This window comes from Heterodontus francisci, chromosome 38 (genome assembly GCF_036365525.1).
Source record: "Heterodontus francisci isolate sHetFra1 chromosome 38, sHetFra1.hap1, whole genome shotgun sequence".
NCBI lineage: Eukaryota > Metazoa > Chordata > Chondrichthyes > Heterodontiformes > Heterodontidae > Heterodontus > Heterodontus francisci.
In genome coordinates, this window is record NC_090408.1 from 8,335,943 (window position 1) to 8,362,117 (window position 26,175).

At 44.3% G+C, this 26,175-nt stretch overlaps 1 protein-coding gene across 1 annotated transcript in view; it reads left to right on the forward strand.

Moving 5' to 3' along the window:
- adamts17 (ADAM metallopeptidase with thrombospondin type 1 motif, 17) overlaps nt 1-26,175 on the forward strand; it is a 679,121-nt gene that overhangs the window by 589,264 nt on the left and 63,682 nt on the right. Inside the window, exons 20-21 of the mRNA XM_068017704.1 lie at nt 17,469-17,673; nt 25,146-25,298. Of these exons, the coding sequence (XP_067873805.1) occupies nt 17,469-17,673; nt 25,146-25,298 (358 nt within the window). The remainder of the gene's footprint in view (nt 1-17,468; nt 17,674-25,145; nt 25,299-26,175) is intronic.

A 26,175-nucleotide genomic window follows, 5' to 3' on the forward strand; every position in this document is an offset into this window, starting at 1 on the left:
AAAACAGATGATCTGGTTATTATCATATGCTGTTTTTGGCAGCTTGCTGTGCGCAGATTAGTTGCTTACATTGCAAAGGTGACTATACTGCAAAAGTATTTCATTAGCTGTGAAGCAGTTTGGACATGTTGAGATTGTGGAAGGTGCTAAAGTCCATTTTTTATTTTTAAAACAACAACTGGGATCCTGAACTTTATAAACAGAGGCATTGAGTACAAAAGCAAGGAAGTTATACTAAACCTTTATAAATCGCTGATTATGGCTCAGCTGGAGTATTGTATCCAATTCTGCACACCTCACTTTAGGAAGATGTCAGGGCCTTAGAGAAGGTGCAGCGGAGATTTACTAGAATGGTACCAGGGATTTTAGTTATGTGGAGAGACTAGAGACTAGTGACCACCAGGTGGAGTAGTAGCCGCAGGCAGGTAGTGCAAGAGACCCCTGTGGCCATCCGCCTCTCAAACAGATATACCGCTTTGGATACTGTTGGGGGGATGGCCTCCCAGGGGAAAGCAGCAACAGCCAAATTCATGGCACCACGATGGCTCTGCTGCACAGCAGGGAAGGAAAAGGAGTGGAAGAGCTATAGTGATAGGGGATTCTATCGTAAGGGGTACAGATAGGTGTTTCTGTGGTCGCAAACGTGACTCCAGGATGGTATGTTGCCTCCCTGGTGCTAAGGTCAAGGATGTCACGGAGCGGCTACAGGACATTCTGAAGGGGGAGGGTGAGCAGTCAGAGGTCATGGTACACATTGGTACCAACGCTATGGGTAAAAAGAGGGACGAGGTCCTGCAACAAGCATTTAGGGAGCTAGGTAGCAGATTAAAAAGCAGGACCTCAAAGGTTGTAATCTCTGGATTGCTCCTGGTGCCATGTGCTAGTGAGTCTAGGAATAGCAGGATAGAACAGATGAATGCGTGGCTGAAGAGATGGTGCAGGAGGGAGGGCTTTAGTTTGCTGGATCACTGGGTCTGTTTCTGGCAAAGGTGGGACCTGTACAAGTTGGACGGGTTGCACCTGAACCGGAACGGGACCAACAACCTTGCTGGGAGGTTTGCTAGTGCTGTTGGGGGGATTTAAACTAATTTGGCAGGGGAATGAGATACGGAGTGGAGGTACAGTAGGGGTGATGCTCAGTCAAATATAGAGGAGAAACTGGGTCAGTCTGGAAAGCAGAGCAAATATAGACTTGTTAAGGCACAAGAGGAGGTGGTGGAGGCAGGAACAGTAGCAATATCTAACAGACATCTGGACAGGTACTTGAATGAGCAAGGCATAGAGGGATATGGAATTAATGCAGGCAGGTGGGATTAGTATAGATAGGCATAATGGTCGGCATGGATGCGGTGGGCTGTAGGGCCTGTTACTATGCTGTACGACTCTATGACTCTAAAAGGAAACAATGCAAGGCTGGATTGCATCTATTTTAATGCAAGGAGTCTTACTAATAAGACAGATGAATTGAAGGTGTTGATTAGCACATGGGATTATGATATAGTTGCTATCACAGAGACATGGTTGAGGGAGGGGCAGGACTGGCAGCTCAATATTCCAGGGTATAGAATGTTCAGGCGTGACAGGGGAGGGGGTAAAAGAGGAGGTGGCATTGCACTGTTGACCAAGGAATCAATTACTGCAGTAAAGAGGGATGATATCTTAGAAGGTTCTTCAAATGAGGCCATATGGGTAGAACTTAAAAACAAACAGGGGGCAATCACTTGGCTGGGTGTGTACTACAGGCCTCCAAACAGTCAGGGAGAGATAGAGGAGCAGATATGTAGGCAAATCTCCGAGAGGTATAAAAATAATAGGGTAGTAATAGTAGGGGATTTCAACTTACATAATATCAACTGGAATAGTCTTAGTGTAAAAGGCTTAAAGGGGGCGGAATTCTTAAACTGCATACAGGAGAGCTTTTTGAGCCAGTACGTAGAAAGTCCTACAAGAGAAGGGGCAGTACTGGACCTAATCCTAGGGAATGAACCTGGCAAGTGGTAGAAGTGTCAGTGGGGGAGCATTTTGAGGATAGTGACCATAACTCTGTAAGGTTTAAGGTATGTATGGAAAAGGACAAAGACGGGCTGGAAATAAAGGGACTGAATTGGGGGAAGGCTGATTTCAATATGATAAAACAGGATCTGGCCAAAGTGGACTGGGAGCAGCTACTTGTAGGAAAGTCTACATCAGACCAGTGGGAGTCATTCAAAGAGGAAATAGTGAGAGTTCAGAGCCAACATGTACCCGTTAAGGTGAAGGGTAGGACCAACAGGTCCAGGGAACCCTGGATGTCAAGGGATATAGAGGATTGGATAGGAAAAAAAAGGAGGCTTATGGCAGATTCAGAGCACTGAAAACAGTGGAGGCATGAGAGGAGTATAGAAAGTGTAGCGGGCTACTACAAAAAGTAATCAGGAGAGCAAAGAGGGGACATGAAAAAACACTGGCGGGCAAGATAAAGGAAAATCTTAAGGCGTTTTATAAGTATATTAAGGGCAAGAGGATAACCAGGGAAAGAGTGGGGCCCATTAGGGACCAAAATGGCAATGTGTGTGTGGAGCCGGAGGACATGGGTGAGGTTTTAAATGATTGCTTTGCATCTGTGTTCACTATGGAGAAGGACGATGTAGGTGTAGAGATCAGGGAGGGGGATTGTGATATACTTGAACATATTAGCATTGAAAGGGAGTAAGTATTAGCTATTTTAGTGGGCTTAAAAGTTGATAAATCCCCAGACCCAGATCAGATGTATCCCAGGCTGTTATGTGAGGCAAGGGAGGAGATAGCAGGGGCTCTGACACAAATTTTCAAATCCTCTCTGGCCACAGGAGAGGTACCAGAGGACTGGAGGACAGCGAATGTGGTACCATTATTCAAGAAGGATAGCAGGGATAAACAAGGTAATTTCTGGCCGGTGAGTCTAACATCAGTGGTAGGGAAAATATTGGAAACATTTCTGAGGGACAGGGATTAATCTCCACTTGGAGAGGCAGGGATTAATCAGGGATAGTCAGCATGGCTTTGTTAGGGGGAGATCGTGTCTAACTAACTTGATTGAATTTTTCGAGGAGATGACTAGATGTGTAGATGAGGGTAAAGCAGTTGATGTAGTCTACATGGACTTCAGTAAGGCTTTTGATAAGGTCCCACATGGAAGATTGGTTAATAAGGTAAGTGCCCATGGAATACAGGGCAATTTGGCAAAGTGGATCCAAAATTGGCTTAGTGGCAGGAGGCAGAGGGTGATGGTCGAGGGTTGTTTTTGCAAGTAGAAGCCTGTGACCAGTGGTGTACCACAGGGATCGGTGCTGGGACCCTTGCTGTTTGTAGTGTACATTAATGATTTAGATGTGAATATAGGAGGTATGAACAGTAAGTTTGCAGATGACACGAAAATTGATGGTGTTGTCAATAGTGAGGAGGAAAGCCTTAGATTACAGGATGATATAGATGTTCTGGTAAGATGGGCAGAGCAGTGGCAAATGGAATTTAATCCTGAGAAGTGTGAGGTGATGCATTTTGGGAGAACTAACAAGGCAAGGGAATATACAATGTATGGTGGGACCCTAGGAAGTACAGAAGGTCAGAGGGATCTTGGTGTACTTGTCCATAGGTCACCGAAGACAGCAGCACAGGTAGATAAGGTGGTTAGGAAGGAATATGGGATACTTTCCTTTATTAGCCAAGGCATAGAATATAAGAGCAGGGAGGTTATGATGAAGCTGTATAAAACACTAGTTCGGCCACAGCTGGAGTATTGTGTACAGTTCTGGGCACCACACTATAGGAAGGATGTGATTGCACTGGAGGGGATGCAGAGAGATTCACCAGGATGTTGCCTGGGCTGGAGCATTTCAGCTATGAAGAGAGACTGGAAAGGCTAGGATTATTTTCCTTAGAACAGAAAAGGCTGAGGGGGGACATGATTGAGGTATGCAAAATTATGAGGGGCATTGATAGGTTAGATAGGAAGAAACTTTTTTCCCGTAGCGCAGGGGTCAATAACCAGGAAGCATAGATATAAGGTAAGGGGCAGGAGGTTTAGAGGGGATTTGAGGAAAAAAATTTTCACCAGCGGGCGGTTGGAATCTGGAACACACTGCCTGAAGAGGTGGTAGAGGCAGGAACCCTCACAACATTTAAGAAGTATTCAGATGAGCACTTGAAATGCCATAGCATACAAGGCTACGGGCCAAGTGCTGGAAAATGGGATTAGAATAGTTAGGTGCTTGATGGCCAGCACGGACGCGATGGGCCGAAGGCCCTGTTTCTGTGCTGTATAACTCTATGAGAAGCTGGAGTTGTTCTCCTTAGAGCAGAGAAGGTTAAGATGAGATTTGATTGAGGGGTTCAAAATCATGAACAGTTTTGATAGAGCAAATAAGGAGGAACTGTTTCCAGTAGCAGAAGGGTCAGTAACCAGAGATCACAGATTTAAGGTAGTTGTTGGAGGTGACATGAGGATTTTTTTAACGCAGCAAGCTACGGTGATCTGGAATACACTGCCTGAATGGCTGGTGGAAGCAGATTTAACAGTAATTTTCAAAAGGAAATTAGATCAATACTCAAATGGAAAATAATTGCTGGACTATGGGGAAAGAGCAGGGGAGTTGGACTAATTGATAGCTCTACCAAAGAGTCAGCAGAGGCAGGATGGGACCAATGGCCGCCTCCTGTGCTGTATGAATCAATGAAATATTATTTCTGCTGCATTATATGCCTGTGTCCCACTGTTGCCAACACCTTGACAGTGCCCTGCCCAGCAGCTCCAGGCCCCTACCTGCCTCTTCCACAGATCTCAGAAGGGGGTCAGCAAAGAGGCCATCATCCAGGGAGCTTCTGGAATTTTTCTGGATTTATTTTTGAGGGTCAGGTGAGTTTATGCAAAATGGTCCCCGAGGAATTAAACAGTAGAATTTATGAGGGAGCTGCATGTAAAAAAATGTAAAGCAGGCACAGGGTACTGAGTTTGGATGATAAGCCATAATCGTATTGAATGGCGGAGCAGGCTCGAAGGGCCGAATGGCCTACTCCTGCTCCTATTTTTCTATGTTTCTAAAACATTGGGTGGGATAACTTGGCATTTGTTCCATAGTTTGTTAATTTATATATTGCTCTTCAAAGAAGGATCAGCTAAAGAAAGGACTGTTAAATTAAAGAGATGCTATTGGTGGTATTCTCTGTAATAGCAGCACTGTCCCCTAAAGCTACTCAGTAAATAAGTGCAGATTAATGTGAGTTCAAATGACTCTGTTTCAGAGATATCACTCTGTGAGTTAAAGTAAATAAGTGGCACTTTTGCTTCATGATGTTTTCGCTGGATTAGTGCTGATAGTTTGACACTGGTATTTGTTGAAGGACACAGCTTTGCAGCCTGTGTTCTTCCTTTTAATTGTAAAGTCTGCAGTGGACCATGATTCCATCTCCTTGGAGGCCAGAAATAGCTGATGTTACGTGCACCTGGATTTTTATCCAATATCCTACCCCAAGTCAGGAGAGAGATTGGCAGAACCTGAGGTGATGAGGCCTATGCCAGGTCCCTTCTCTGACCTCAATTTTTGTCTCCCCATCCCCGACAGGACTGAAACTGGGCCTTTCTTTCCTGCCCGGTGCATTACAGTGTGTAGGCAGGGAAGAGGGGACCAGTAGCAACTGCTCATTTCCCTGCCTTCTGCCTGCTCCCGTGCTGCCCACCGGGCACTGTTAGCAATCCGGCCATGCAGCCTTTTGGACGGAGAGGGTACATCATGAGCTTCTCCCTCTAATCATGGGCTCCTACCCCTCCTTGCGGATTCCTCACCCTCATTGTGGGCTCCTGACCCTCTGTTAAGGCCTCTTTTCAATGAGGCAGTGCGGCTCCTCCTCCACCTCCTACTCCCACTCTTCCTACGACTCCTTCCCTCCTTTTCATCCTCCACTGCCTCTTCCACCACCTCCTCATCTCCTCATCCTTCTCCTCCCTTTCACCTCCTCCTTTCTACCTCTGGCTCCTCCTCAACCTCTTAAAATCATAGAATCATAGAAAGTTTATGGCACAAAAAGAGGTCAATTGGTCCACCGGGTCTGCACCAGCTGAAAATGAGAGCCACCCGGCCTAATCCCACTTTCCAGCATCTGGTCCATAGCCCAGGTTACGGCACTTCAAGTGCACATCCAGGCAGCTTTTTAAATGAAATGAGGTTTTCTACCTCTACCACCATTTCAGGAAGTGAGTTCCAGACCCCTACCACCCTCTGGGTGAAAAAAATATTTCCTCATCTCCCCTCTAGTCCTTCTACCAATTACTTTAAATCTATGCCCCCTAGTCACTGACATTTCTGCTAAGGTAAATAGGCCTTTCCTATTCACTCTATTCAGGCCCCTCACAATTTTGTACATCTCAATCAAATCTCCCCTTAGCCTCCTCTGTTCCAAGGAAAACAACCCCAGCCTATCCAATCTAGCCTCATTGCTGCAATTTTCCAATCCTGGTAACATCCTTGTACATCTCCTCTGTACCCTCTCTAGTGCAATTACTTCCTTTCTGTCATCAGGTGACCAGAACTGCACACCTCCTCCACCTCGTCCCCCCACCCCCTGATCATCTCCTGCTCCTTCACCTGCCCCTCATCTTCAGCCTAGTCCAAATCCTCCTCCTAGTCGAAATCTTCCTCCTCAACGTCCTCTGCTTCATTCTTCTCATTTCATTGTCTTTCTAACCTTCTCATCCTCCTTCACTTCATCTCCTTCTTCTCCACCTCCTCTAGCTCCTCCACCTCCTCTTTTACCACCTCCTTTACCTTCACCTCCTCCTCCTCCTCCTCCTCCTTCTCCACCTCCTCTTCCTCCTCCTCTTCCTCCTCCTCCTTCTCCACCTCCTCTTCCTCCTCCTCCTCCTTTCTCTATCCCAGCCTCCTCCTCCACCTCCTGCTATGCATCACCCTGTGAGATCCCAGACTCTGCTCTGCCTCTCCCAAAACCCGCACAAGAGAAATCTTACCAAGTCTCATAAATATTGCTTGCAATAAAATAAAATCATTGTATTTGCTTTATTCTGAATATTTTTGATGAAGTGGTGAGTATTTAGTTTGGAATGAGTTACCATGCATGACGATGAGGGATCTGGTACACAATTCAAGTGACTTGGGCCAGAATTTTACATTGGGCGGGAGACCCCGCCCACCGGCCGAAAAGTTGGGGGCTAGCCCACCTTTGCCAAGCCAGGGGAGTCAGGCTTGGATTTCTCTCTTCCCAGGCCCTTAATTCACCTTGGCGGGACTTCCACCTTCTTGAGGCAGGAAGTCCTGTCTATTGGAGCTGCTGGCAATTCGGCAGGCCAGCAGCCCTTAGTCCCAGCATCGCCACCGAGAGCAGTAGCCACTGCTGGGACTACACCCAGTCATTGTAGGTAAGAGGAAGGACGACCCCGGAACTCAGATAGGTTTTTATGACCTCGCCAGGGACAATCGGCTGACCACAGGGAGGCAAGGGGGTTTGGTTGGTGGGGAGGTGGAGTGTTGCGGGTTGGGGCCGGTTGGGACTTTGGGGGTGGCCCTCTGTGGGGCACAGGGTGCCTGATCAGGAGCGCCCCCCCCCCTGCACCCCCTCCCCCAGCCCGCAAGAAGGCCGCCTGGTTTTGCCAGGCATGGTTCATATGAACATATGAATTAGGATCAGGAGTAGGCCACTCGGCCCTTTGAACCTGCTCCGCCATTCAATAAGTTCATGCTTGAACTGATTACTCAACATTTCCGCCTACCCCCAATAACCTTTCACCCCCTTATCAAGAATCTATCTACCTCTGCCTTAAAAATATTCAAAGACTCTGCTTCCACCACCTTTTGAGGAAGAGAATTCCAAAGACTCACGACCCTCTGAGAGAAATAATTTCTCCTCATCGCTGTCTTAAACGGGTGACCTCTTATTTTTAAACAGTGACCCCTAGTTCCAGATTCTTCCACAAGGGGAAACATCTATTCTACATCCACCCTGTCAAGACCCCTCAGGATCTTATACGTTTCAATCAAATCGCCTCTTACTCTTCTAAATTCCAGCAGATACAAGCCTAGCTTGTCCAATTTTTCCGCATAAGACAGCCCGCCCATTCCAGGTATTAGTCTAGTAAACATTCTCTGTCCTGCCTCCAACACATTTACATCCTTCCTTAAATAAGGAGACCAATACTGTACACAGTACTCCAGATGTGGTCTCACCAATGCCCTGTATAGCTGAAGCATAACCTCCCTACTTTTGTATTCAATTCTCCTCGCGATAAACAACAACATTCTATTAGTTTGCATAGTTACGCGCTGTACCTGCATACTAATCTTTTGCGATTCATGCACTAGGACACCCAGATCCCTCCGCATCTCAGAGCTCTGCAATCTCTCACCATTTAGATAATATGTTTCTCTTTTACTCTTCCTGCCAAAATGGACAATTTCACACTTTCCCACATTATACTCCATTTGCCAGGTCTTTGCCCACTTGCTTAACCTATCTATATCCCTTTGTCCTCTTCACAAGTTACTTTCCTACCTGCCTTTGTGACATCAAATTTAGCAACCATATCTTTTGTCGCTTCATCTAAGTCATTTATATAAATTGTAAAAAGTTGAGGCCCCAGCACAGATCCCTGTGGCACATCTTGCCAACCAGAAAATGATCCATTTATAATATATAAAAGCAAAATACTGCAGATGCTGGAAATCTGAAATAAAAACACGAAATGCTGGAAATACTCAGCAGGTCTGGCAGCATCTTTGGAGAGAGAAGCAGAGTTAACGTTTCAGGTCTGTTAGCTAGCCAATCTTCTATCCATGTCAATGTGTTACCCCCTACACCATGAGCTTTTATTTTATGCATTAACCTTTGATGTGACACCTTATCAAATCTCTTCTGGAAATCTATGTACAATACATCCACTGGTTTCCCTTTTATCCACAGCACATGTAACTCCGTCAAAGAACTTCAATAAATTGGTTAAACATGATTTCCCTTTCACAAAACCATGCTGACTCTGCCTGATTACCTTGAATTTTTCTAAATGCCCTGATATAACATCTTTAATAATAGCTTCTAACATTGGGCCCTTTGCCATCTGGCTACCGAGAGTAAAATACCTGTGGCGTAGGCGGAGGCCCTTAAGTGGCAGTTAATTGCCCACTTAAGGGCCTTGATTGGCAGGGGTGGACAGGCCGTTTCTCACTGCCGCCCCCTGTAAAATTGCAGCGAGGGCGGTACGGGGTCGGGAATGAGGCTCCCCCCCCCCCCCCCCCCCCCCCGGCTTGCTTGTTGCGGGGGGACCATAAATATCCAGCCTTGGTGACTGAAACTCTCCAAATTTTGCCTCTTTTTACTGCAGTTTGAAGCAGAATTTACATCTGCTTCGACATTAATTTGATGCAGAGTTCCAGGATAGACAATCCAACTGGCTGATCTATCTGTACTGCCCTCATCAAATTCTACCAATTAGGTACCTTACATAGAATTAAATAGAATTTACAGCACTGAAACAGGCCATTTGGTCCAACCGCATCAGTGTTTAAAGCTCCACAGGATCTTCACCCCTTTTCATCTCATCCCCTCAGCATATCCTTTTATTCCTTTCTCCCTCATGTACTTATCTAGCTTTCTCTTAAATGTATCGATGCTGTTCACCTCAACTACTCTTTGTGGTAGTGAGTTCCACATTCTAACCACTCTCTGAATAAAAAAATGTTTCTCCTGAATTCCCTATTGGATTTACCGGTGGCTATCTTATATTTACAGCTTTGCTTTTTTACCTTATCTAAACCTGTCATAATCTTGTACACCTCTAACAGATCTCACCTCAACCTCCTTTGCTCCAAGGAGAACAACCACAGCTTTTCAAACCTAACCTTGTAACTAAAATGCCTCATCCCTGGAACCATTCTGGTAACTCTCCTCTGCACCCTCTTTAGGACCTTCACATCTTTCTTAGAATCATAGAAGGTTTACAGCACAGAAAGAGGCCACTTAAAGTGTGGTGACCAAAACTAGACACAATACTGTTATTGGGGCCTAACCAGAGCTATAAAGGTTCAGCATAACTTCCCTCAATTTGTACCCAATACCTCTATTTATGAAGCCTAAGATCCCACATGCTTTGCTAACTACTCTCTAAATATATCCTGCCGTCTTTAAAGATCTATTCACATGAACCCCCAGGTCCCTTCTTTCGCCCTACGCACTCTTTTGAACTGTACCATTAAGTCTACATTGCCTCTCCCTATCCCTCCAGCCAAAATGCATCACCTCACACTTCTCTGTATTTAATTCTATCTGCCACTTGTCTGCCCCATCTGCCAGCCTATCTATGTCCTGTTGCAGTCGATTGGTATCATCCTGTGCTGTACTGTTCTTTGTTGTTCTTTGTTCATCCGCACTGTCTGTCACACCTCCAAGTTTGGTATCATTGGCAAATTTTGAAATTGTACCCTGTATTCCAATATCCAGTCATTTATATATATCAAACACGTAGTGGTCCTAGCAGTGGCACTTGGGGAACACCACTGTCTACCATTCTTCAATCTGACAAACAACCATTTGCCACGTGCTGCATCTGCAGTATTTTGCTTTTATTTGCCACATCTCGCTGTTTTCTGTCCTTAAGTCAATTTTTTATACAAGCTGACATTGACCCTCTTATTCCATGAGTCTCACCAGCCTCTTATGTGGTACATTGTCAAACATCTTCTTAAAATCCATTTAGAGAACATCCACTGTATTCCCTTCATCAACCTTCTCTGTTACTTTGTCAAAAAATTCAATTTGATAAGTCAAACACAATCTGTCTTTTACAAATCCATGCTGGCTCTCCTTAAGTAACTCCAATTTCTTCAAGCATCTGTTAATTTTTTCCCTGAATATTGTTTCTAAAACCTTACCCACCACTCATGTTAAACTCTGAAATTATTGAACTCAATGTTCAGTCCGGCAGGCTGTAGTGTGCCTAATCGGTAGATGAGATGCTGTTCCTCGAGCTTGCGTTGATGTTCACTGGAACACTGCAGCAATCCCAGGACAGAGATGTGAGCATGAGAGCAGGGGGGAGTGTTGAAATGGCAAGCAACCGGAAGCTCAGGGTCCTGCTTGCGGACTGAGCGGAGATGTTCCGCAAAGCGGTCACCCAGTCTGCGCTTGGTCTCCCCAATGTAGAGGAGACCACACTGTGAGCAGCGAATACAGTATACTACATTGAAAGAAGTACAAGTAAATCGCTGCTTCACCTAGGGATTGCTGCAGTGTTCCAGTGAACATCAACGCAAGCTCGAGGAACAGCATCTCATCTACCGATTAGGCACACTACAGCCTGCCGGACTGAACATTGAGTTCAATAATTTCAGAGCATGACAGCCCCCCACTTTACTTTCATTTTTAGTTATTTTTTCTTCCTTTTTTTTGCATTCCTTTTTACATTTTTTACAATCTTTTTTTGCATTTATTTCATTTCATCTTAGTTTGTTCAGTTTGCTTACCCACTGTTTTTTTCAGGTCGTTTTTCTTCAGGTTTGCACTTGCTGATGTTCAATATTCAGTATATTCACACCTAATCGGTACTAATGCTTTGTCTTTCAACACACCATTAACATATTGTTTGCCTTTGCTCCGTGACCTTTTGGTCAGCTATGTGGCCTGGTCCAATCTGCACCTTCTCCTTTGTTATCTCTTGCCCAACCCCCACCTCACTTGTTTATAATCTGTGACTTTTCTAATATTTGTCAGTTCCGAAGAAGGGTCACTGACCCGAAACGTTAACTCTGCTTCTCTTTCCACAGATGCTGCCAGACCTGCTGAGTGAATCCAGCATTTCTTGTTTTTGACTCATGTTAAACTGATCGGCCTGTAGTTACTAGGGGGGAGTTTTATGGGGCCTGCAAGAGCAGCTTTCATGGCAGGCGGAAATTAATAATTGATTTCCCAACAACATGTTCAATTTTAGAGATTAGGTCAGCATTGTGTTTGTGGCGGGTCATGCCTCACGCTGTCATGTTGTGGGTTCCAACTTTTCATACATCTGCATACCATGAATAATCATTACCTTATAATTTATTTGAAACTAAGTCCTATTTACCAGATTATCAGCGGTGCACAGGAATTTGTGGCACCCGGTTCACATTTGTTTAAAGGTGGCTTTGTGCGGTTTGTGTCTGAGGTCAGTGATTTTCTTTCCTGAACTGTTCGGCACAAAGATTGGAATGGAGGTTTTGCGCCTGGCTCAGGATCAGCAAGAGCGTTTCTTTTCGGGGGAGGGGATTGGAGAGGATGGGATATCAGGTGCATTGAGGTGGGGAGGAGGGAAGCCCGGGAGGGCAGAGGGAGGGGTATCGGGTGCCTGGAGGTGCAAAGGATGGAATGGCCCAGTGTTAACGGTGTGGAGTCGATGGTACTGGTGGTGGTGTTGTGGGGGGTGATGTGTTTGGAGCAGTCAGTATTGTCAACGTTGGGGTCCTGTAGGGCGAACTCAGGGTGCTGGCTGACGGAAGGAACGGTCACAGTCACGGGGCAGTGGGATTCAGTAGGGGGGCAGGTCCAGAGTCATGGTTGGATACTGGAAGAAATCGTAGAGCTGGGCGCAGGATTGGGCGACTACATTAAGGTGGATAATTGGAGGATCTAGGGTGAGAGTGGGCATTTTGATGGTGATGGATGTAGGCACAGGGGGGAGAGATGGCATGTAAATGTCAACAATGATGCAGTCCAGGGTAATGGGGGAGGTTCGAGGGTCACAGAGAGAAGGTTCAAAGTAATGTTGGGTGGGTCAAGGGTGATGGGGGCAAGCTGGAAGGTGGCAGGAGGAGGGTGGAAGGTGGAGGAACCTGTCTTGAATCTGATACAAAGAACAAAGAAAATTACAGCACAGGAACAGGCCCTTCGGCCCTCCAAGCCTACGCCGATCCAAATCCTCTATCTAAACCTGTCGCCTATTTTCTAAGGGTCTGTATCTCTTTACTTCCTGCCCATTCATGTATCTGTCTAGATACATCTTAAAAGACGCTATCATGCCCGCGTCTACCACCTCCGCTTGTAATGCGTTCCATGCACCCACCACCCTCTGCGTAAAGAACTTTCCACGCATATCCCCCCTAAACTTTTCCCCTTTCACTTTGAACTCGTGTCCCCTTGTAATTGAATCCCCCACTCTGGGAAAAAGCTTCTTGCTATCCACCCTGTCTATACCTCTCATGATTTTGTACACCTCAATCAGGTCCCCCCTCAACCTCCGTCTTTCTAATGAAAATAATCCTAATCTACTCAACCTCTCTTCATAGCTAGCGCCCTCCATACCAGGCAACATCCTGGTGAACCTCCTCTGCACCCTCTCCAAAGCATCCACATCCTTTTGGTAATGTGGCGACCAGAACTGCACGCAGTATTCCAAATGTGGCCGAACCAAAGTCCTATACAACTGTAACATGACCTGCCAACTCTTGTACTCAATACCCCGTCCGATGAAGGAAAGCATGCCGTATGCCTTCTTGACCACTCTATTGACCTGCGTTGCCACCTTCAGGGAACAATGGACCTGAACACCCAAATCTCTCTGTACATCAATTTTCCCCAGGACCTTTCCATTTACTGTATAGTTCACTCTTGAATTGGATCTTCCAAAATGCATCACCTCGCATTTGCCTTGATTGAACTCCATCTGCCATTTCTCTGCCCAACTCTCCAGTCTATCTATATTCTGCAGTATTCTCTGACAGTCCCCTTCACTATCTGCTACTCCACCAATCTTAGTGTCGTCTGCAAACTTGCTAATCAGACCACCTATACTTTCCTCCAAATCATTTATGTATATCACAAACAACAGTGGTCCCAGCACGGATCCCTGTGGAACACCACTGGTCACACGTCTCCATTTTGAGAAACTCCCTTCCACTGTTACTCTCTGTCTCCTGTTGCCCAGCTAGTTCTTTATCCATCTAGCTAGTACACCTTGGACTACGTACCATCTTTCGAAATGAGACCATAAATTACGTGGGCATGCAAAGATTGCAGATCGAAATGGGAGGAGTCCAGAGCTGGGTGGGTGAAGTTGCGACTGTGCACAATGGGGGACGCGTACAACCTATTTGCTCATGAGTTCAATGGTTGAGCATCATAGGCAAACAAGGTTTAAGTTTAACGCTTGTCTCAATCAAACAGTTACAAAGTTGCAATGACATGGGTATCATACACACAATATTCTTGCTACCTCGTGAACAAGACTGAGGAGGTCTCTTGCCTCTCAGTGGCTGATGCTGCAATGACATCAGCAGGCAGCACAGCACCATCGAGGAACCATAGAAAAATGACAGCACAAAAGGAGGCCATTCAGTCCGTTGTGTCTGTGCCGGCCGGAAAAAAAACTAGCCGCCCAATCTAATTCCACCTTCCAGCACCTGGTCCATAGCCTTACAGGTTACAGCACCACAGGTGCATGTTCAGGTACCTTTAAAAGCGTTGAGGGTTTCTGCCTCCACCACCGTTCTTGGCAGTGAATTCCAGACACCCACCACCCTCTGGGTGAAAGACTTTTTCCTCATGTCCCCTCTAATCCTTCTACCAATCACCTTCAATCTGTGCCCCCTGGTAATTGACCTCTCTGCTAGGGGAAATAGGCCCTTCCTGTCCACTGTATCTAGTCCCCTCATAATTTTGTACAACTCAATTAAGTCACCCCTCAGCTTTCACTGTTCTAGCCTATCCAATCTTTCTTCATAGCTGCAACTTTCAAGCCCTGGCAATATTCTTGTAAATCTTCTCTGCACTCTCTCCAGAGCAACTATGTCCTTCCTGTAATGTGGCAACCAGAACTATACACAATACTCCAACTGTGGCCGAACCAGCATTTTATACAGTTCCAGCATCACATCCCTGCTTTTTAATTCTGTACCTCGGCCAATAAAGGAAAGCATTCCCTTCACCACTTTACCTGTCCTGCCACCTTTAGGGACCTATAAACATGCACTCCAAGGTCTCTCACTTCTTCTACTCCTCTCAATATCTTCCCGTTTATTGTGTATTCCCTCACTTTATTTGCCCTCCCCTAGTGCATTACCTCACATTTCTCCAGATTGAATTCCATTTGCCACTTTTCTGCCCACTCAACCAAACCATTGCTATCATTCTGGAGTCTACAGCTATCCTCTTCACTATCAACTACACGACTAATTTTTGTGTCATCAGCAGATTTCCCACTCATGCTTCCCAATTTAAGTCCAAATCATTAATATATACCATAAACAGCAAGCAATCTAACACCGAGCCCTGTGGAACACCACTGGAAACAGCTTTCCATTCGCAAAAACATCCGTTGACTACAACCCTTTACTTCCTGTCACTGAGCCAATTTTGGATCCAATCTGCTACATTCCTCTGTATCCCATGGGCTTTCATTTTACTGACCATTCTGCCATACAGGACCTTGTCAAATGCCTTACTAAAATCCATGTAGACCACATCCACTGCACTACCCTCATCAATCCTCCTTGTTAATTTCTCAAAGAATTCAATTAAGTTAGTAAGACATGACCTCTTAACAAATCCATGCTGACTATCCCTGATCAGTCTGTGCCTTTCTGAGTGACAGTTTATCCTGCCCCTCAGGATTGATTCTAATAATTTACCCACCACTGAGGTTGGACTGACCAGCCTATATTTATTTGGCCTACCCCTCACAACCTTTTTAAACAATGGTATAAGGTTCGCAGACCTCCAGTCCTCTGGCACCTCGCCATATCCAGTAAGGATTTGAAGATGATCCTCAGCACATCCATTATTTCCTCCCTGGCTTCCTTTAACAACCTGGGATACAATCCATCCAGTCCTGGCGATTTATCCACTTTCAAGGATGTCAGACCCTCCAGTACTTCCTCTCTCATTATGCTTATCATATCTAATATTTCACACTCCTCCTCCTTTACTACAATGTCTGCATCATCCCTCTCCTTTGTGAAGACAGAGACAAAAAATTCATTAAAAACCCTGCCTACATCATCTGCATCCACGTGCAAGTTCCCTTGTACATCTGATAGGCCCTACCCTTTCCTTAGTTATCCTCTTGCTCTTAATGTACTGATAAAAACATCTTTGGGTTTTCCTTGATTTTACCTGCTAATATTTTTTCATGTCTTCTCTTTGCTTTTCTAATTTCCTTTTTTATTTCACCCCTGCACTTTCTATACTCCTCTCGGCTTTCTAAAGTATTAAGTTTTTTGTAATCATCATAAGCTTTCTTTTTCTGCTTCAGTTGTAAGTCTGTAAGCCCCCAGATAACCAGGGGGGTCTAGATTTGGCCGTACTACCCTTTATCTTTGTGGGGACATGCCTACACTGTGCCTGTAGTATCTCACTTTTGAATGCCTCCCACTGGTTTGCCACTGAATTTCCTTCCAGTAGCTGTATCCAGTCCACTTTCGCCAGATCGCCTCTCTGTTTCCTAAAATTTGCCTTCCCCCAATTTAGAACTTTAACTCCTGTCTTATCTTTGTCCTTTTCCATGATTATGCTAAAACTAACTGTATTATGATCACTATCTCCAAAATGGTCACCCACTGCGACTTCATCTACTTGCCCAGCTGTATTACCAAAGACTAAATCTAGATTTGCGCCCCTTTCATTGGACATGTTACGTTGCTGGCTAGAAAAGTTCTCTTGAATGCAGTTCAAGAATTTGTGCCCTCTGTGCCCTTCACACTGTTTGTATCCCAGTTGATGTTAGGGTAGTTGAAATCCCCAACTATTATTGCCCTATAGTTTTTACACTCTGCTTCTGCTCTCAGGCTTCGGGTCACCACTCCTTATATCCCCATCTCTGCTCCTGCTCTCACTGCTGCTGCTGCTCTGTTTAATAACATGGAGACCAGAACTGTTCACAGTACCCTTAAGTGTGGCCTAACCAAGTTTAGTATAACTTCTCTGCTTGTCAATTCTATCCCTCTAGAAATGAACCTCAGTTTGTATTGCCTTATTAATCTGCTTCACTACTTTTAGTGATTTGTGTATCTGTACCGCTGGATCCCTCTGCTCCGCTACCCCATTTAGACTCTTATTTTCCAAGGAGTTTGTGGCCTCCTTATTCTTCTTACTTCCTCACACTTTTTGATATCAAAATTAACTTGCCATTTATATACTCATTCTGCAGATTTATTAATGTTTTCTTATATTTTGTCACACTCTACCTCAGTGTTAACTACACTCCACTTGCTGTCATCCACAAATTTTGAAACTGTGCTCCCTATACCTCAAAACTAAAAGAAGTTTTCAGAACAGAAGGAGGTCATTTGGCCCATCATTTGGCTTTTTACTAGACCATATTGAAAATAAGGAACACTCTAAAAAGAAGACTGCGAGCAACCTATTCATAGAAATAACCTTTATCAATTCTATTTTTGCTCATTGCCTCTACTTTTCAATGTATAAAAATGATTTATGTTTTTTGGCGATGATTGAGATACAGTTGTGATTTTCTTTTTCCCCAGCTGGGTGGGAGGTGACTGGACTCAATGCTCCAGCACCTGTGGAAAAGGCACTCAGTTTCGGAATGTGACCTGTGTTTATCAGCTGCAAAATGGCACGTATTTCAACACAAGAAATCTCTACTGTCTTGGTCCAAAGCCGGCTATGGTACAGGGCTGTGAAGGGCGTGATTGTCTGTCGCTGTGGGAGGCCTCAGACTGGTCAAAGGTATGTGCTTCTCAACGACTATACTGGACAGACAAGTTCATATTTAGTAATCTGAGCCCAGTAATGATTAATCTCTTCTGTCACCCCGTCACCATACTGTGCCTGTCGGTAATTGAGTTCTTTCTCAATCATCTAAAGAATTATACTCATTACCAGGATCCCATAGACTATATCTGAATAGTGAAATTTGGTGAGTTCTTAACTGCACTGTTGGTTACTTTGCAGAGATAAAGCATATTTAGTTTTGTCACATTACCATAGGACTGATCCCCATATTTTAGTCATGTTGTTGTACTAATAGGAGAGATTCCCCCATATTTTAGTCTTTACAGTGCTAAAGGGCTGATTCCCCATATTTTAAAAAACTAATTTATTTTAGTCATGTTACAATCTTGTGAAGCTGAATCCACCAATCAGGCACTCCCAGCTTTCACAGGAAGCACCGGTCGGGAAATGAGAGGTCTGATTCTCTGTCTGCTTATGTTCATGGTTGAAATGTCAGGTCTGTGGGCCAGCAATATACAACCATTTCCCTCGGAACATGGCTCCTTGCCAGGAACTCTTGATTGAGGAATCGACCCATCACATCAGCCGTGAATTACAGATGCCCAGCTTTGCTCCATGAAAGCAAACTTCAGGGAGCTTCTCCTGAGGGGTTGAAGAACCACAGTCACTATTGTTGTCATGAAGTTCAGATTTTAAGGAATTCTAAAAATGACTCAAACTCCCCTGCTCTTATTGAGCGAGATTGTAGATTTGTTAGTCGTCAATTCTGATTAAGTGTTTCATAATCTCTTGCCCTCAGATGCTGATCATCCTTTTGTGCAATTCCAGCAATTTCTGCTTTCATTTCAGATTTCTAGCATTTGTCCTTTTTTTTTTATTCGTAAACTGTTGCAAGATAGTAGTTCGGCTGAGTGAAGGAACACTGTCCACTGAGAGAGCCCTCCCTCTCTGGGAGTAACAGGACCAGTCAGTAACAAACTTCATATCATCCAGTCACGGGGGAGTGTTGTTGGCTGTCACTCAGTCCTGGGTAGGGGATAGGAAAGGCAGAAATCGAGAAATGGTGAAGGAATATATTCATTGAATCATACACACAGAATGTCATCATTCAGCCCATCGTGCTGTCTACCAGCCCATACCCTGCCTGTTCCTCATAGTCCGGCAATTTTTTCCCCTTTTTAAGTATATATCCAGCTCTCTTTTGAAAGCTACTATTGAATTTGCTCTACCACCATTTCAGGCAGCACATTCCAGATCACAACAACTCAGTGTGTAAAAAAAAAAATCTCCTCATCTCCCTGTTCAGTTTTTTGATATTTGTCTGAAATCTGTGTCCTCTGGTTACTGACCCTCCTACCAGTGCAAGTTAACCTGTACAAGTCTGACCAGTATTTCCTGTGTAAGTAGACTCATCTAAAGTGCTCTGTGTAAGAAACACTATCAATGCCGTTTTGGCCTTTGGTGTTTGGGGTATATTAAATGTGCCTCTCTGGGTATCGATAGTGCTGAAATACTGCACCCATCCAGTAAAATTCTTGACTTAATTACATTGCCATTCGGTGATTTTGTTTTTTGTCCACACAGTAGGATCAGTGCCGCTGCCATTAGGCCAGAGGCTTGAAAGTGGATTGTGCATCTGGCCACTTCCCTTTAACCATGATTACCATGTAGCCAAGGTAGATCATGAAAGGTACATTATCGTGGGAGTGACACTTGATTTCCCACAAAAATTGGCCATGTACACATTGCTTGGGCACTCTGGGGTTACAAAGTGTGCCACTGGACATGATAGGCATGTTGAATGATGACATTCCTGTCAGCATTCAATAACAACAACAACTTATATTGATATAGCGCCTTTAACATGTAAAATGACCCAAGGCGTTTTACAGGAGCATTATAAAACAAAGCATGACACCAAGCCACAAAACGAGATATTAGGTTAGATGACCAAAAGCTTGGTCAAAGAGGTCGGTTTTGAGGAGTGTCTTAAAGGAGGAAAGCGAGGAGGAGAGGCGAAGTGATTTAGTGAGGGTATTCCAGAGTTTGGGGCTGAAACAGCTCAAGACACGGCCATCAATGGTGGAGCGAATAAAATCAGGACTGCTCAAGAGGCCAGAATTAGAGGAGGGTTGGAGAGCCAATCAGAGAGCTGGCCGGCAGCTCAGCAGTTTCAGCAGCACCACCAGGAGCGGTGGCCACTGCTGGTAATGCAGAGGCTTTGGATCCAGGCCCAGTGCTGGAACCCCAGAACAGAGGTAGGTGAGGCGGGGTCATAGAGTTATTAAGCACAGAAACAGGCCCTTTGGCCCATCATGTCCATTCCGGCCATCAAGCACCTAGCTATTCTAATCCCATTTTCCAGCACTTGGCCCGTAGCCTTGTGTCAGTCCAGAAGGCCCCAGCAAGGTGGGGTGGTCATGCAGTCCATGGGGAGGGGGAATCGCAGAGGGTAAAGATGTTCCCAGTGAGGGTCCTCAGTGGGCCACAAATTGCCCACGAAGGCAAGACCCCACCCCCCACCCCCTGGGTTCTTCCTTGGTAAAGACACATGCAAAGTATTCATTTAATACGTCAGCTATGCCCTCTGCCTCCATGCGTAAATCCCCTTTATGGTCCCTAATAGGCCCCACTCCTCCTTTTACCACCTTTTTACTATTTATACGTCCAAAGAAAACTTTGGGATTCCCTTTAATGTTAGCTGCCAGTCTCTTTTCATGCTCTCTCTTTGCTTCTCTTATTTGCTTTTTCACTTCCCCTCTGGACTTTCTATATTCAGCCTGGTTCGCAATAGTATTTTCTACCTGGCATCTGTCAGAAGCACACTTTTTCTTCTTTATCTTAATCTCTACTTTTTCATCCAGGGCGCTCTGGATTTGTTTCCCACACCTTTCCCTTTCGAGGGAACATATCTTGACTGTGTCCAAACTATCTCTTCTTTGAAGGTAGCCCATTGTTCAGCTACTGCTTTTCCTGCCAACCTTTGACTCCAATTTATTCGCTCCAGCTCCATTCTTACCCCATTGAAGTTAGCTTTCCTCCAGTTAATTATTTTTACCCTGGATTGTTCTTTGTCCTTTTCCATAGTCAGCCCAAACCTTATGATACAATGGTCACTTTCCCCCAAATGCTCTCCGACTGATACTTGATCCACTTGGCCCACCTCATCCCCAAGAATCAGGTCTAGCAGTGCCTCCGTTCTCATTGGACTAGCAACATACTGTTGTAGAAAATTTTCCTGAACACACTCTAGGAACTCTTGCCCCTCACTGTCCTTTACACTACTATTATCCCAGTCTATGTTTGGATAATTAAAGTCTCCCATTATAACTACCCTATAACTTTTGCATCTCTCTGTAATTTCTTTGCAAATTTGTTCCTCCACGTCCTTCCCACTAGCTGGTGGCCTATAGACACCACCGAGCAATGTAACTGCACCTTTTTTGTTCCTTAGCTCCAGCCAAATTGATTCTGTCCTCGACCCCTCTGGGACATTCTTTTTCTCCAGCACTGCAATTTTCTCCTTAATCAATACTGCCATCCCTCACCCTTTTTCCCCTTCCCTATCTTTCCTGAACACCTCATATCAAGGAATATTTCACCCCCAGTTCTGCCCTTCTTTGAGCCAGGTCTCTGTTATAGCCACAACATCATATTTCCACAATCTGCAATCTGCGCCTGTACCTCACCAATCTTATTAACCACACTCTGTGCATTCACATACATGCACATTCACCCTGATTCAGACCTTATTACTTTCTCCCTTACTCTGACTCCACCGACTAACTCATTATTCCCTAATCTCATGCTATCTATCTCCCCCAGTATCCTGTGCATCTTGTTTTTTTCTCTCTGATACTTGCTCCTGGTTCCCAAACCTCTGACAAGTTACCAGTTTTGCTTCCCTCCAATCTGAGCTCCTTCTCAGGTTCCCACCCCCCCTGACAATTTAGTTTAAACCCTCCCCAACAGCACTAGCAAATCTCCCTGTGAGAATATTAGTCCCAGTCCTGCTAAGATGCAACCCATCCATCTTGTACAGGTCCCACCTGCCCTAGAACTGGTCCCAATGCCTCATAAATCTTATGCCCTCCCTCCTACACCAGTTCTCCAGCCATGTGTTCAATCGCTCAATTTTCCTGTTCCTATGCTCACTCGCGTGAGGGACTGGGAGGTCCTGCTTTTTAATCTCCTTCCTAGCTGCCTAAAATCTGCTTTCAGGCCCTCATCCGCCTTCTTACTTATGTCATTGGTGCCAACGTGGACCACGATCTCTGGCTGTTCACCCTCCCCTAGAAGAATGTTGTCCTGTAGCCGCTCTGTGACGTCCATGACCCTGGCACGAGGGAGGAAACACACCATCCTGGAATCACATCTACAGCCACAGAAGTGCCTGCCTGTTCCCCTAACTAATGAGTCCCCTATCACTACTGCTCTTCCACTCTTCTTCCTCCCCTCCTGTGCAGCTGAGCTACCTGTGGTGCCACAAACTTGGCTGTGACTGCACTCCTCTGAGGAACCAACACCCTCACCAGTATCCAAAATTAAAAACCGATTAGTGAGCGTGATCGTCTCAGGGGACTCCTGCACTACCTGCCTGGTTCTTTTAGATTGCCTGGCGATCACCCATTCCCTATCTGCCTGCATGCTCCTCACCTGCGGTGTGACCACCTCCCTAAACGTGCTATCCACATAGTTCTCTGCCTCGCGAATGCACCACAGTGACTCCAGCCGCCGCTCAAGTTCCCAAAACCTGGAATTCAAGCTTGTGCAGCCAATGACACATCCCGCAAATGTGTTTGTCTAGGACAAATGGTAAGTCCATGACTTCCCACATGCCACAGGCTGTACATTACACTCGGCCAAGCTGCCCTGCCATACATTTAACTTTACAGACTATTTATTATAAGTAGAATAGCTTACCATTTACTCACCAACCAGCTCCTTCCACTGCACCAAAGTAAGAACCAATTACTCGAGAGTGAAAAAGGAAGAAAAAAGGAGAACCTCCTCCCCCACTTCCACTGTACTCCCCACTCACCAAACTCATATCTCCACACTCTGCTTGCAATCTGCACGCTGTTTGCAGGCTGCATCTAGACCTCTGTATTTATACTTTTTGAAGCTGAAACTGCAGCAACCAGATTGGACTAGTTAGCTACTTAACTAGTCAGCTATTCTGCAGTAGAGTTTGTTAATCCCTGCCTAAGGCTGGAAAAACTTTACTTTCTTAACTTTATTTACTTTATTTAGAGGGTAAATCCCAGTTAAATGCTAACTGCAGACTAGATTTTTAGAAAGATATTGACACTTAAAAATCCCCACTCACTAAACTTGTATCCCTACTCTCTGCTTGAAATCTGCTATAAAAAAAATTGCTTTGTCTATCATTACCATTTAATCCTTATCCCCATTTAGTAACTTCTGAGTAAAACAATCATTAGTGGAGTTTTAATGATGATAAATGGAGTTTGAGTGACAGTTTGTTGTATCAGTACTAGACAGCATCAGGGCAGTGCACCAGGGCTGAGACTGGCCTATTTCCAAGGCTGCATTGGCCAATTGCCACACTCTGCTGCAGGTTCCCACATTCAGACTGAGTGTGGGGTGATTGATTAAGAAAGGACTTAATTCAAGGCAGATTACTGGGATAAAAAGAAACACACAAATTCTGGAAATCAGAAATAAAAGTCTAAATTGCTAGACATACATAGTGAATGGTCTGCATTTAGAAGTATAAAGAAAACAAGCTTAATATTTCAGATGGTGACTCTGTGAAGGGAATGGATTTGTTGCATTTCCCACAAAATGTTAGGTAATTTTCAAAAGAACTAGAGGCGAGATGAGTAGAATTTATTTTCTGAGAAACAGATTCAATTGGAACTTTAAAAAGGAACTGGATAAATAATGGAAGGGGGAAAATTTGCAGGGCTGTAAGGAAAGAGCAGCGGACTGGGAGTAATTGGGTAGCTCTTTCAAAGAGCCAGTACAGGCACAATGGACTGAATGGCCTCCTTCTGCACTGTATGATTCTGTGATTAAATTAATTGAGATGTTATATGATATCACAACGAATTAAAATCATTTTTTTTTTGTTGGCTTTGTTTGACACTCTAACCATTTACAATCCAGCTATTCCCTCCTGGATTTCACCTTGAAATCAATAACCAATGAAGCAATGTTCTAAAGAGTTTCATTCCTTGCATTTGCTAATTTTACACGATGGGTCGAAGGGCCTGTTTCTGTGTTGTATAACTCTATGACTCTATGAAACTTTGCTGACCAATAATTTATGGTACTGAAACTGGAAGTTCTAATTTAGTGGAATGAATTATTGCTTAAACTGACTAAAAATGATCACTGCTGCACCAGGGGTAAACAGACAATCACACCAGTGACAGCCTGATTAAGACTGGCCCATCCCCGGTGAGAAAACCCTTCATAACTCCTCCACGTCTGGGACCGTCATGAGTTATGGGACTTTCATAGTCTTAAAAATATCCCTGAAATACATCCAACAAGAACACCATCACAAACATACCAGCTTTTTTATTTCCAATTTGTGTATTTAACTGATTTCAAATTCACAAGCTGTTGGTGGGGTTTCAACTTATTTTAACTTTATTTCAACTTCCTGATGAAAGGTCACTGACCTGAAATGTTAACTTTGCTTCTCTCTCCACTGATGCTGCCAGACCTGCTGAGTATTTCCAGCACTTTTTTAGTTTTATTTCAGATTTCCAGCATCTGCAGTATTTTGCTTTTATTTCAACTTATGTTTTCTGATTAGTAGTCGAGTAACCTAACCACTACACTACCATGCCCCAGCGTAAAGTAATGTGCGTGTGCTAACACTGTAGAAAGGAGATCTGGCAGTCTGGAAAACAACTGAAGTGTTGGAATGTGTAATGAGGGGTGTGACATCTAAGTCAAAGGAGGTGGCACTGAAGTTGTATCTGGTGAGGCTGCCCCTAGAAATATAGTAAAAACCTCACCAATTCCAAAGGCACTGAAACAAGATTGAAAATAACTGATAACTCAAACAGTTTGAGACCTATTTCTAAGTCATCAAAATGAAAAGCAGTAGTCGTAGGGTTAACGTTTCAGATCGATGGCCATTTTATTTCAGACTTACAGCATCTGCCATATTTTGCTTTTGTATTTGAAAATGCAACTTCCCTCAACGTCACCTCTGCTGTGCTCTGTTAATACTGGATCTGTCAACCTGGCCTATGCTGGTTTTACTACTTTAAAGATGGTATATAAATGCAAGTTGTTGTTGTTTTATTCATGAACACAAACTCTGATAGTTGACATTTTCAGAACAAACATGTACAGAAGACATTGTTTATCTTGATAAACTAATTTTAATAGTGAGTAGAAACCTGCAGAATAGGGTTAAAAATTGAAACAGCTAAAAGGTGTGACTGGAGAATTGAAATACTAACTGCAACCAATTCCTGCAGTGCTCTACAGATTGTGGTCGAGGAATCCATCTAAGGACAGTGAATTGCACCAATCCGCAAAGCAAGTGTGATCTTGCAACTAAACCCAATGAGGAGGAGGAGTGTGAGGACCACACAAATTGCTACAAGTGGCAGACAGGAGAATGGTCAAAGGTACGTAACTCTATTCTTACCTGTTATTACCCTCATGTGATAACTTATTACCAGAGTAACATTAGTCCTGTATTTGTTAATGGCACCCACTTTTGTACAGAAATAAATTGTTGTCCCAACTTCTGACAATGCAGTAGACACAGAAATAGTGACTCTGTGTTCCCATTCACGTAAACACCATGAACATGATTCTTAGGACAAGCATTTAATCCACAAAGGAAATAAAAGCTAATAAAAAATGAGTTCCGAAGAAGGGTCACTGACCCGAAACGTTAACTCTGCTTCTCTCTCCACAGATGCTGCCAGACCTGCTGAGTGGTTCCAGCATTTCTTGTTTTTATTTCAGATTTCCAGCATCCGCAGTATTTTGTTTTTTATAAAAAATGAGTTAATTTGATTCCAATTCAGATGTATCTGTCCCATTGAGAAAATTACATAGACACACACCCCCACGTATACATGCGTGAACTGGCAAGACGATAGATTTTCGTCCTTAAACGATATTAGTGAGGTAGTTGTGTCAGCTTCAAGGTCAGCTTACAGATACCAGATTTTTTTTTTGTTTCCAATTTGTATATTTAACTGAATTCAAATTCTCAAGCTGCTATGGTGGGATTTAAACTCACATTGTCTTGATTAGTAGTCCAGGAACATAACCATTACATTACTGTGCCTCAGTGTAGAATAATGTGTGTGAGCTAACACAGCAGAAAGGAGATCTGATGATTCTGATGGGTGGGTTATTAAGCCCATCACTGGCAGTCTTATTAAACAAATAGAGTGTTGGGATGTGTAATGAAGGGTGTGATATCTAAGTCAAAGGAGGTGACAGTGAAGTTGTACCTGGCCTTGGTGAGACTACATGGAGTTTTGGTCT